The 13,533-nt window shown below is 42.3% G+C and overlaps 1 protein-coding gene across 2 annotated transcripts in view; it reads left to right on the top strand.

Annotated features, from left to right (window-relative positions):
• Nucleotides 1-10,712, top strand: part of PUR5 (phosphoribosylformylglycinamidine cyclo-ligase, chloroplast / phosphoribosyl-aminoimidazole synthetase / AIR synthase (PUR5)) — a 43,185-nt gene extending 32,473 nt beyond the window's left edge. Inside the window, exons 6-8 of one of the 2 annotated variants that reach the window (XM_087383134.1) lie at nt 9,596-9,704; nt 9,899-10,057; nt 10,146-10,712. In XM_087383134.1, coding sequence (XP_087239260.1) covers nt 9,596-9,704; nt 9,899-10,057; nt 10,146-10,316 — 439 coding nt within the window. In that variant the 3' untranslated portion in view covers nt 10,317-10,712. Of the gene's footprint in view, nt 1-9,595; nt 9,705-9,898; nt 10,062-10,145 lie in introns of both variants that reach the window. The other variant, XM_087383125.1, reaches the window with a different exon arrangement.
• Nucleotides 10,713-13,533: the final 2,821 nt, after the last annotated feature.

Here is a 13,533-nt window from a genome sequence, read left to right as displayed (position 1 = left end):
TATGAAGATCGAGCTTGGTGAAATACATTGTATCATGCAACCGATTAGTGAGGTCATCTTTGGGGTAAACGATACTTATTCTTAGCAGTAACTTTGTTAAGGCACTTATAATCCACGCATATCCGCATTGATTTATCACTTTCCCCACCAAAAGCACTGGTGCCCCCGAGATTTAATGGAATGCATATGTGCCATCCAAACACATTCAGGTAATTGCCAAGCAAATTCATCTTCTTCCGTTAAATTGAGTCTAGATAACTATTTGACGACATGCTGAGGTCCAAGAAGAAGTTCTATCGTATGGTCCACACTTGTTGTGATGGTAAACCATAAGGCAATACAGATGTAAAGACATTTGAGAATTCATATTAACAGCTCCTGAAGAAGTCTAGACTTCTCTCAAAATCCATTGAGGTCTCACTCCCACATTCAAAGGAACTTTTAAAATCCACTGAGGTCTCACTCAAAATCCATTGAGGTGTCACTCCCACATTCAAAGGAACTTTTAAATCTGAAATCACGGCATGACATGTGGTCTAATCTGGCTTTAGAAATGGGTAATTTACCATGGGTTAAATCCATAACTTTGCTAGTTTGTCTAGAATCCACCAGACTACATTCCAGATCCATGGAATGAGCCAATCGTGAAGAATATTGATGGGTGATCAAATATTTCTAAGTTTTATTAACATCTAAAACTGAATTTTCAGATTGCTTCCCTTCAATTAACACACGAAAGAAAAGAGATTTTCGGATTGTATCCCTTCAATTGTAGAACTTGGTATCGAATTTGACGTTGAAATCTTTCCAAGAGCAAGGCAAACTAGAAGTTTGCTTTGAGCTTCTGGAACCATATACTTGCATCATGCTGCATGTATAGCCTCCACCGCTGTGGCACGATACATCTCAGGAAATTCATAATTGAGATTCATGCATCCTACTAATTTAGCTAGGATTGAACATCTTCTGACTTCTTTTCTCTGCTTCTTGGTGAAAGGCTTAGGAGAGAAAGTTGGATGGCACAGTAGGTAGGGTGAGCTGTTGCTGTAAATGCCCATATAGTTTATATAGGTAATTTGATGAGACATTGTAGGCTCGGGTAATGGTGGCTGTGGAGGGGGAGCCTCAACCTGCTTACTTTCCTGTTTCTCTTCAAAAACAAGCCCCTAATGTCGCCATTTGGTACTTCTCAAGAAATAAAGTATAATCTTTATCAGAATTGACTGCAGTCAAAGAATGTTGACTTTGGTTAACTAAGAATAAGTTTGATTTTCTTACTTTTTCTTTGCATTGGTAAAGGAGAACTGTGGGGACGCCCACAAGGGACTAGGATTAGTCCAAGAACTAGGACTGCATGCATTTTCTGGGTTAAAGTGTTGGAGTTTGTGTAGGACTTGGAAGAATGCTAAGTGGCTCAAAATGATGGAGCAAGTGGCAAAAAGCAGGTCCCACAAGGCAAAAAGAACAAGGAAGATGGTTAAAGAAGACCCCATGGGGTTCTAAAAAGAGCATAAAAGCTGCCCTAAGGTGGGCTAAAAGCAGGAAAGCTCAGCTCTTATAGAAAGTAGCTTTAGGAAAGCAGGTCTAGCTTTTTGCTAGGCCAAGTCTATGAAAGAAGAGCCTCTGTGCTCCTTGATTCATTCAAAAGTTGTACTTAGCTTCATGCTCTTCTCAAAGGCAATATTGCAATAAAGACCTTGGGGGGGAGGGGGGGGGGGCGGGGTCCAACCTTATTTGCTGTGTACCGTCTTCTTCTCTCTCTCATAGACGCCTTCTCCTGCTGCTGCGATTAGTGTTTCCAGCCCTCATCTGTATTCTAGACCTGTTGCGACTTGTACCAGAAGGCTAGACCTAATTGCGATTTGTTAAAAAAGGCCAGTATCTGCTGCGATTTGATCCAGGGCTGCTAGATTGGATTGTGGACAGCCTGCTAGAGCTCCTAGCTGCTGTGATTTTTCTTACCAGGGGTGGTTTTGTTGTGGCTGGAGTCAATTTCGCATGACTTTTCAAAAAACTTATAAGGCCTCCTCAATAGCAACCAATGCTTCTCAAGTCACTATGGAGTGGATGATGAGCTGAGACTAATCGCTTACATATGGGCAAAACTGAACATAGAGGCTGGTGATTGCTGCCCAATAGGTTGACGAATTAGAGCTGGGGGACATAGAACACATGCATTGCTTACATGCATGATTACTAAACACTTCTGCTGCCAGGCAATTCTTTCATGTGTGTCGACTGGTCATGCATACACGATCTAGCACTCTACATGGCTTGCATGCCACTACAATGAGCTAAAGATGTAGTCCTAAACTGAATAGGAAAGTAGCCAAAAGTGAACTTGAGTGTGCATGTGCCTTCATGCCAACCACATGCAAACTTGCATGCATGCTGAAGCTTATGCATGCAATCTCATACAGCCCCACAATGACATGTTGACACGTGCAACCAAATATACTCTCGTTCATGCTTGTAAGACACTTAAAAAAGCAAGAACAAAGGAAAGCCAGCAGATTCATCAGCCTTTCTATGCGCTAGACTTCCAAACCGCTGAGATCATGCAAATGAATCTACTCCATTCTAGCTTCTTGAGTTTTCCATACAATCTGTATAACCAGGCTGCATGAGCTCTGGACCTGTTAGCACACAAAACGAGTATGCCAAGTACTTGAGAAAGCAAATATCACCAAGGTGCCTTCGACGAAACCACGTATATATTGCCTTCTAGCCCTTTCAACTTCGTGTGCATGAAAACGATTCATAATTAACATATTATTGGTTTCAGAGGCCATAGAAGGAGGAGCTTGCACATGCATTGCATCATACTTCTTTACACCTGAAAACACCACTTAGGGAGGATAACCCTCAGCTAGGAGGGCACCCCAAATTCACAAATACAAATTTCCACACATTTGAGGTGAATCGCATAGATTTTGGCAACAAAGAGCCCTGATACCAATGGAAACATGCACTCAGGTGTGGAGTAGCTAAGCTCGGACCAAGGTGTTATCCAATCTTTGAGCACTTGACTTGCAAAACCACCTATTAGTGAGGACTGGTTTAGGGTAGTTGGAAAGCTTACCACCCATCCATATATATGTTAGTGAGGGCTGATTTAGGGGAACTAGCACGTTCAACACCGGTCAATTGATGGATCACCCTCCGAGCCACGAGTTATTAGTGAGGGCCGATTTAGGGGAGTTGGCACGCTCAACACCATCGATTGATTTAGTATAGAGGATCACCCTCCGGCCTCGGGCTAGCTGAGCACCAAGCCACATCCACAGACACAATCCTTGTGTTCCATGTGACAGGAGTCCACTATATTTGGTGTTTAGATGGACTAGGCCGCTCTTTCTAGGGAATCCACCCCATGGGATCAGCACAAATGAGTCTTGTAGGCCATCCTATGGGATATCCATAGAATTCCTTGGTATGTGCCTTGTAGGCCTAGTTCTAGTCAGTTAGGACTATTGGTAGAGTTAGTACATGTGCCATCTAGGTCAGTTAGGACACTTAGTCTAGTTAGGGCAGTTAGCCCTAAGGTTTTGTTATGTTGGCTCCCCCTTGAGCCTCCACTTTGAGTTTTGTAGCAATCTATTACAACATCTCGTTTTTCTCCTTCTTGCTTCCATTTTTGAGCTTCCATTCCTTGTCATAGCCAACGGTGGTATTAGAGCCGGGAATCCTTTCCCTCAGCCATTGACAGCTTTCCCAAGCTGTTTGGCAGCCTCTGGAGCCTTCATTCTTGCTGGTCTTGCTGGTTTTCACACTCCCACGAGTGTTTGAGCCCTTTCCAAGCACTTCTGTTGCGAAAGAACTCATTTTGACGTGAGAAGACCACACTTTGGAGCAACCGTTGTGAAGGGAGCTGTGTTTTGGTGCATTTTCCAGCCTGTTGTAGCAAAAAAAATGACCACACATGTGAATTTACAGCAACTGTACGGATTCTGTACAACTGTATGAAACCTGTACGGCCATCTGTACACCTTGTACGGACAGCAGGCACCTACATTTGCTGCATTCCTGTGGTTGTACGGACCTCCTGCGGACTGTACGGAACTGTTTCACAGCTGTATGGCCCTGCTGACAGACATTTAATGCTGTACGGGGGACCTGCAGCAATTACATTTGGGGCTGTACAGACTGCCTTGGGGTGCGTGCCAGCATTTTGAAGCTGTTTCGGGGTGTGTGCCAGCATTTAGGAGCTGTTTCGTGGTGGGTGCCAGCATTTTGGAGCTGCCTCGAGCTGCGTGCCGGCTGTTGGAGCTTTTTGGAGCATGTTGAAGTGATCTGGAGTCACTCCTTGAGCCCATTCTTCCTCATGTGGCATCCCTTTACCTCGAGCTGCGACTTCTCCTCCACATTTCTTAGTGCTCTCCTCGTGGGAGCACTTTCTTTTGCTGTAATTCTCATTTTCAGCCCTCATTTGCTCGCATTCAGAGCCTTTCACTGCTGTCCTTTCGGGCTTCATCATTGGGTAAGCCGTTGTTGCATTGGTTCTTTCCAATTTTTGCTTCATTTGCATTTTGGAAAGGCCTCGTGTTGCCTTTGGTTATTTTTTCTTGCAACAGGTACACCTTGGGACAATAGAGTCTCTTGCAGACATAAGCTTTGAAACTTGGGCAGAATTTTGTTACTTGATTTCGAGAGGTTGCCTTTCTCTCATTTGCTTTGTAAGTTGGTGCATTTGTCTTGTTTTTCAGCATCATGTCTGGTGGCAAAGATGATTTGTTTGGGATCCTTGGGGTTGATGACAAGCTTGATGGCACCAATTATCCCATGTGGTCATACATGATGGGACATGTTTTGGTTGCCAAGAATCTATGGCATATTGTTTCAGGTTCTGAGGCCAGGCCTACACGCACTGTTATTTTTGGTGCTACACCTACAGCCTCTGGTTCTTCAAGTGATGGGTCTTTAGATGATGGGTCTTAAGTGCTGGTTCTAATGCTACTTCTAGGACACCTGCACCTCTTGCTACAGGTGCTTTGCCTCCTTCACTTGAGCTAATTCAGTGGGATGGTCGTGATGCCAAAGCACATGCCTTAATTGCTCTTTCAGTGAAACGGGTTATTATCCCTCATATCCGGTCTTGTAAGATAGCTAAGCAAGCATGGGATCAGCTTGCATCTTTGTATCAAGTGCGGAATGAGGTGAGGGTTGCCTATCTCGGCAAGCAGTTGAAAGATTTGAAGCTTGATGAGGGTGGTAACATGGATGCCTATCTCACTAATGTGAAGGATTTGAAAGAGCACTTGGCCAATATTGATGAGATTATGCATGATTCTTAGCTTGTTTCTAATACCCTTGATGGGTTGCCTGAAGGTTGGTTGCAGGAGGTGATGCCAATCATTTCTCATTTGACCAACTGGTTGCTCTTCTTCTTCAAGAGGAGCAAAGTCGTGTGAATTGCAATCCTTCTATGGCTAGTGATCAAGCATTTGCTGCCCATCACAAACGCAAAGGTAAAGGCAAGGTTTCAGCTGGAAAACCCTCTCATTCCCATGCTGATCATTCACATGGTACCTCTTCTTCAGGGGATACCAAAAAGAAGAAGACATGTAATTATTGCAGATAACATGAGCATGATATTTTTGAATGCAGGAAGCACATAGCATTTGAAAAGGAGAAGAAAGAGTATGGTCTTGCAGTATCTGGTTCTTCTAGTGTAGAAGATCGACATGAGTCCGCTAATTTTGCGGTAAGACCAGCATTGGGGTTTCTTGGTTACGTGTCAGTATAATCCTGATGTTCATGATGCTTGTATGGCAGTTTCAGAGGTTCATGATGCTTGGTTCTTTGATAGTGGTGCTAGCAAGCACATCATTTCCTGCAAGAGTTATTCAGCTCATTGGAGCTTACATCTCAGGGGGGCAGTGTCACATGTGCCAATAATGCATTATATACCGTGAAAGGTATTGGGCAAGTTGCTCTTACTTCTGTCTCTGGTGGTATTGTTACTCTAGAGCATGTGCTTTATGTTTCAGGCATTCGTAAGAACCTCATTTCTATTTCAGCCATTGCTACATGCGGCTTTCAGGTTCTTTTTGATGGTGTTAGGTGTGCAGTGTATGATGCTACACATGCCTTTACCATGGTTTTGACTGGCACATTATATAGAGGTCTTTATAGACTTGATGCTTATGACAGATGTTTGGATGATGATGCTGCACTTGCCGATGCACATGCCTTTGCTCTTGATTCTATCATGGCATATACTAATTTTGTTGAAAGGCAAACATTTGCCTGATAAGTTATGGTTGGATGCGGTCATGTGTGCAAATTACATCTTGAATAGATGTCCTACAAAGGCATTGCAGACTATCACACCTTATGAGGCTTGGACGGGTCATAAGCCTTGCATTTCCCACGAGGACTTTTGGATGCTTAGCTTATGCTCATGTGCCTTCACAGAAACGCACTAAGTTGGATGATAAAGATGTCAAGTGTATTTTTATTGGATATAGTTCAGAAAGCAAGGACTATAAGTTATATCAGCCCCACACGGGCAAGTGTTTTGTCAGTCGGGATGTTGTGTTTGATGAATCTTCCACTATGTCTTTGCTGGACTGTCAAAAACAGCCTGTTGTTGATGCCCCCGACATATTTGACAGCTTGATGCCTTTGTTTCCATTCGATGCTCGGGATGATGCTCCATTTGAGGTAGTACCTCCTCCATCTGTTGGTCATCTGCAGCCACATGTGCAGCCAGAAATTCAGCTTGATATGCCTCTCATTGATCAGGATCATTTGTACAGGGCTCTTGACCTGGAAGGAGCAGAAATCTAGGAGCCCAAAGGTACCCCGTTGGCTCCTTGAAAGAATACACCTCTACCAGCCCATACGAGAGCAGCTGTCCGGAAAGAGCATGCTAGTTTTGTTGCTCATGCTTTGGTTGCTACAGCATGCAATGAGGAATCCTTATGTCATCAAGATGCCTTTTAGAATGATTGTTGGATGAAGGCCATGCAAGCTGAATTGGATTCTATCCATCAGAATAACACTTGGGAGTTGTAGTGATTTGCCTCCTGGCAAGAATGCCATTGGAACTAAGTGGGTTTACAAAATCAAACGAAAAGCTGATGGTTCAGTGGACCGTTACAAAGCTCGTCTTGTTGCTAAGGGCTATGCTCAGCAGCATGGCATTGACTTTGAGGAGACTTTTGCTCCCACTTCCAGGATCACTAACATTTGCATTGTTATTGCCTTTGCTGCCCACTTTCATTGGCAGATACATGAGCTCGATATGAAGACAGCTTTCCTTCATGGGCATTTGCAGGAAGAGGTCTATGTTTCCCAACCTCTTGGCTTTGAGGTTGAAGGTTTTAAAGCAAAATATGCCGCTTGAAAAAGACCCTCTATGGATTGAAGCAGGCACCTTGGTCTTAGTATTCAAGGATTCATACTCATTTGCTCACACTTGGCTTTCAGAACAGCCCTACAAAGGCTATCCTTTACATTGGCAAGCGTGGGACAAATTTGCTTTATGTGGATGATATGCTTGTGACTGGGACACATGCTCAGCAAATTGCAGATTTTAAACTTGATTTGCAGCAGACATTTGCTATCTCTGATCTTGGTCTTCTGCACTACTATCTGGGCATCCAATTTGTTGGCAGTGAGGGGGGCATTTTGATGTCACAATCCAAGTACATTGGACAGCTTTTGCAGTGTTTTTCAGTTTGAGGATGGCAAGCCAGCATCCACACCATTAGAGACTGGTTTTCGCTTCTGTTCTGAGGGGTAGCGGTACATGCGATGTCTCTCTCTATCAGCAGGTAGTTGGTTGTTTGATTTATCTATACCATACGAGACCTGATCTACAGTATGCTGTCTCACAGTTGAACATATATATGCACAATTCATCTATGCACCATTGGCATGCCGTGAAGTGTGTTTTCAGATATCTCAAAGGCCCTCAGCATTTAGGCCTTCTTTTATGGGGCTGATACTTCACTTGTCATGCATGGATTCACTGATAGTGATTGGGCTGGTTGTTCGGACACTCGTGTGACACAGTGGCAATTATTTTATGCTTGGTACTGCATGTGTTTCTTGGTTCAGCAAGAAGCAGAGTACAGTTGCTACTTCTAGCTGTGAAGCTGAGTACGGAGTGGCTAATTTCATTGACTACAATTGTTATGACCCCAAGGTCATGGCATTGTGACGGGGTTAGGTCCAAGAAGGGGACCCCTTAAAAGGGGTCTAGTGAGACTTTCAATCTATACTCAATGTACGGGTTCCCTTAAGTTAGGGAGACCCTTTGGTAGGTCTAAATAAAAACCATGGACTTGTTGGCTATGACAAGCAATGGAAGCAAGAAGGAGAAAAACGAGATGCTGTAATAGATTGCTGTAAAACTGAGAGTGGAGGCTCAAGGGAGAGCCAACATAACAAAACCCTAGGACTAGCTATCCTAACTGGATTAAGTGTCCTAACTGACCTAGGTGGTACTGTACTAACTGTATCAATAGGCCTAACTGACTATCACTACGCCTACAAGGCACATACCAAGGAATGAGTGGCATCTATGGATAGTCCATAGGATGGCCTACAAACCCCCCTCCAGGTATGGGCTGAAGTATCTTGGACATGGCTCAGGATACCTAAATATCTAATGTCATGGTTGCACATGTTTGTCCTGTACGGATATAGTAACATATGACTGTACAGAGTATAACAAATCAAGTTACAAAAGGTACTAAGCTTAAAGCTTGCCGAAAAGCCTCAAACTTAGCTCGAGGTAGAGCCTTCGTAAAAAGATTTGCCAAGTTGTCTTCAGTGGAAACATAAGGCAACTCAATATCACCTGCTGATAATCGCTCTCTGACATAGTGATAGTGAACCTCAATATGCTTTGTGCGAGCATGGAGCAATCTGACTATCAGTGAAGATGACAGTAGGAGCAGTCTGACATGCACAAAGATCTGCAAGTAGCTTCCGAAGCCAAACACACTCCACTATAGCTTTGAGATTATGTTTGATAAACAGGCACGGGTTTTCCCAAGAGACTCCACGGGTCGTTAGAAACCCAGTATAGATGCTTATGCTTGGGTACTGATGACGACATGAGTGTTTCTTTGCTTGCTAAGCATGTCTTCCTTTTGTTTTTCATAAAAGTTTTGTTTACCTCTTTTTTCTTCTCTTTCATTTTCTCTTTTATTTTCTGTGTAGAATTTTTGTTCTTTAGAACAACAAAAAATCTAAATTTGTATGATTAGTCTTACAAAGGTATATGTTTGATAAACGGGCTAGCTGGTCTTGAAGGCATGATATGCATGAAGTGATCCATAGATCAATGAATAAAAAGGGAGCAATCTTTGTTGGATATCAGTGAGTGCACTCTTTTGTAATGGTTTTCTTTTTGGTTTGTGATTACTATGTATATTTATTTCAAGTGTTAACAAATTATCAAGAGGGGAGCAAGTGTAACAACGTAGAGAGAGTAACAGCATAGCCAAATTTATGCAATGGTTTCTGCAGTCCTGATTATAATTTTCTTGGCCTGTATTGTTAAGTGTGCTGAACTTCACTGTGTGTATTGGGGGAATTAAGATTGTTTGGGTTTCTTACACTGGATACAAATATACAGGGTTCTTGCTGATAGTGGGGCTTCACTTACTGACCCATTGCAAGATTCCGACGGCACAACTACCTTAGGTGAGGCCTTGATGGCCCCTACAATTATTTATGTAAAGCAGGTACAGTCTCATCCTTAAGGCTACTGTGTGTCCTCAGTATTTGGCATGTGCATGTCAAAATTTGTAATATTGATGAGTGAGCACATAAGAACGGTTAATGAGGGGAATAATTTTGGATCAAAGTAGCTATTCTCAATTGTCAGAAGAGACTCGGAAGTATTGGATGGTCAAGGCTAAAGTTTGATTTCTCTCAGGTTTTGGACCTTATGAGCAGAGGAGAAGTGAAAGGCCTTGCTCATATTACTGGAGGTGGCTTAACAGATAACATTCCTCGCATTTTCCCTGAAGGTCTTGGAGCATTTGTGACCTTAGGTTCATGGAATGTGCCTCCCATATTTAAATGGATAGAGAAGGCAAGTATGGCTGACACATTTATGATTTGTAGTTGACTAGAGATAAAATGCTCACTGGTTTTGTATGAAACATTTTTTGACTCTGCAGACAGGTGGTATAAAAGATGCTGAGATGAGGAGGACCTTTAACATGGGCATTGGTATGGTAGTTGTAGTTAGTCCTGAATCAGCAGACGCCATACTGGCCAGGGAGGGAGACATGAAAGTCTACAAGATAGGCCACGTTGTTAAGGGGCAAGGGGTTACTTACAACCAATAGATTGATTAAATTTACTTCACAGCCAAATATTCCATCAAGTTTCTTCCTTGTCTCACTCACTTCCACAGAAAGTTAGGCTCCTCTCTATTTTTCCAAATATAATATACTTGTAAAAGTATATTTTCCAGTGTGGAAAGCACGACTACAAATGGAAGATTGTAGATGAGGTACATTAGAGAGGGTTGCTTGTTCTGGGAGGAGCCCTTCCCAAATTGCAGAGGTATGAATCTTCATTTTTGAAATTCTAGGAGCTTGTTTTAGGCTGGCTCATCTTTGTACACATAAGAGTGCGATTTAGGAATTCAATCAATGAACTTATTCACAAGGCCTATAAGGCTAGATAAATAATGAAGAAAGTTCACTCTGTTCTATGTAGTATTTATTGCATTCTGCTTCTGGTATGCTCATAATAATTGAAGGTGAGATCAAAAAATAAAAGCGGGGAGCTTCAAAGCCTATTTCCGCTCGGTGAGTGCTCTTTACGGTGAACAATTCCACTCTACTTGCTTTGGTTGCTCCTCTTTCGGTATTAGGCATGTTTGAGGGTTTGAGTTCTTTACAATTGTTTTTCTCGTCCACACCTTACGATAGGATGCTATTTGAATCGGTGTATTTCATACGGAGAATTGACAGCTTTTATGAATTTGTTGCTGACTGTTATTTTGAAGCAACTCATGGTGTTTTGTTAAAGAATTTACACCTTTCAAGAATCCATTGTTGACGGTTATTTTGAAGTGACTCACATAGCAACCTTCAAGTGTGTTTTCATATCGATAGAGTCTCTTTGTGTCATTGAACGGATGTGGTGGTTGGGGCTAAAGTTGAGTTGAGGCATGTGATCATTAATAGCTAGGGGCACTTGAGCTTGTAGTTCTAGATTAAGACATTTCTTGATCACTTTAGTGCGGCATTGCCATTCTTTGATCATTGTGGCGTGGATTGATTCTTACACATTTGAATTCATGCTCACATTAAAAGGCCATAAGAAGATTCAATAAGTAACCCACCCTCCGGCACCATGATGTTCACCTCATAGAGGTCCAAAACTTAAGTCTTCAAATTGGATCACAAATTTGGTATGGTTGGATCTAGCTTGGAAAATGAGCAATTTTAACTTCTGTTGCAACATCGTGGGACATTTTTATTAAAGTCAGAGAGGTTTATAAACTTCTTATAAAAGTCTTACGAGGGATCTATAGTTTCAAAACAAGATAGTCAAATGTTGATCTTTGTTGCAAGAGTACACAAGATGACTAACTATGCACTATATTGTATTACAAAGAAATTGACATATAGACATGGTCACCCCCTTAGGAATTGGGTTAATGTTTATTTGATAAACCCAGTTTACACCCTTTTCAACACTTGCTCTCAACTTGCATTAGTAGAGTGCTTTACAAAATATATTTTGGATTTTTTGAAAATAAGAAGTTTCATTATGGTAATAGAGTTAATAGAGACGAAACATTTTTAAAGAGTCAACAAAAGAGTACGTACGACTCTTTGTAACTAAAACTTTTACTTCTCTCTTAAGTTGTCCTTGGTTTTGGAGAATGCGAAGTGGTTACAGGAAGCTTGATTTGTCAAAGGAGAGTGGTTTGGTGAAGATACTTGCAACTTATTCTTATATTGAACAAGAGAAATCTCAATGTCGCCAAGGCTTAACTCAAACTTGCTTCAACACAGACATCTAGACCTCCAAAAGCAAATCTTCAAACTTGAAGTTCTAATGGTTTCGTTCTCCGTGTCTTGTGCACGAAGCCTCGTCATGATTCGTAGCCTCCTTTGAGCCTCTCCAAGTCTCATAATCATGCAAGCTCTCGGAGTTTGTGCCAGTCTTCATCGTGCAACTCCATCGGGTTTTATCGACCACCATCTCTTGAACGTTGCGTTTGCCATGCCTTGTTGTTGGAGCCGTGCCCCACATGAAATTCACGAACCACCTTCGGCAACATTTCTTTACACGTGCGTGTTGTCTCGTGTTTGTCTTTCCACGCCTTCGTTTGGCCATAAGCTACACGCATCAGACTCTCTACGGTAACGCTTGATTGATCGCAAAACTCGTTGTATAGTTGATCCCATAGTCTCTCTCCATGGACCAGGCTAGCACTCATCAATAGCTCCTACAGGGGCTAGGCATGCGAAAATCCATCTGACGTGGGACTGTTCGTGCAAGGACTGTCTTGACCATTTGTCGGAGTTTGAAATCTATCGTCTACCTGTAGCATGTCGCTCAGACTTGATCGCATCTGCCCTTTATTGCATTGCAGTCTGTCGCAAATGCCGTGTCAATAGCCTTGTGATTTCCTCTTGCATACCACACACCTGTGACGGAATTTCTCACGCTGTGCTCACCTTTGCAATCGACCTTTAGCCTACTTGGATCATTGCCGCATGCAAGCTTACGGGCTTATGTCATGGAGGGAAAAAGTGGGGAAATAATGATGGCTATTTTGATGCTTTTCCCTTGGAAGAGCTTAATTCTGAAGTTTTTTCTATGATGCATGACGTAATGATCCAAGGGAAAATGAGACATGCTATAAAGGAAATGTCACATCAATGGTTCTCAAGAGTGGGAAATAGCACTTCATGCTCTAAACCTCGGTCCCATCCTATTTTCCTTTTATTTCCCATGGTGCATTTGCATAGTGTGATAACAAAAAATGATATTCTGTTTTAAAACCAGTGGGAGGATTTTTGGGGCCCGCAAGGTGATAAAAGCTAGCCATCGAGACAAAGAACTAAGAAGCGTGACGGAGAAGGTGGTGGCAGGAGATGGCTCTTTGTGGCTACTCTCGTTGCGGCTTGTCAATCTTTTAATGTCGACTACTTTATTTCATGTAATCATTAATGTGGGTTTGACACTAATTAGAATAATTAGTGAAAAGGGTTGCAAATGTGATTATGAGTGGAGTGCATCATTGTAAATACCACGGGTATGAATTATAAATACCTTGGTATAGGGATAGAATGGTTTGGGAGATATATTATTTGCTTTGTAATTGGGAAATAGAAATGAGTCATATATTTAGAGTGGGTCAAAAGAATAATGTACTAAAATAACAGGGAGTGCACATGGAGAGCACGTGGAGGGCATGTGGAAAAGTGTGGAGGAGTGTGGAGTCAAAAGGAATCCTTCGAAAATTCTCATGTTGATTGTGGAGGATGTTGACATGTGGAAAAGAGGAGGGTCCTCTTGGGCTTCATGTGAGAGGAC

Source organism: Dipteris shenzhenensis, chromosome 1 (assembly GCF_047967505.1).
Source record: "Dipteris shenzhenensis isolate YYH24624 ecotype China chromosome 1, Dip_SZ_1.0, whole genome shotgun sequence".
NCBI lineage: Eukaryota > Viridiplantae > Streptophyta > Polypodiopsida > Gleicheniales > Dipteridaceae > Dipteris > Dipteris shenzhenensis.
This window is presented reverse-complemented; position numbering and strand designations above follow the sequence as displayed.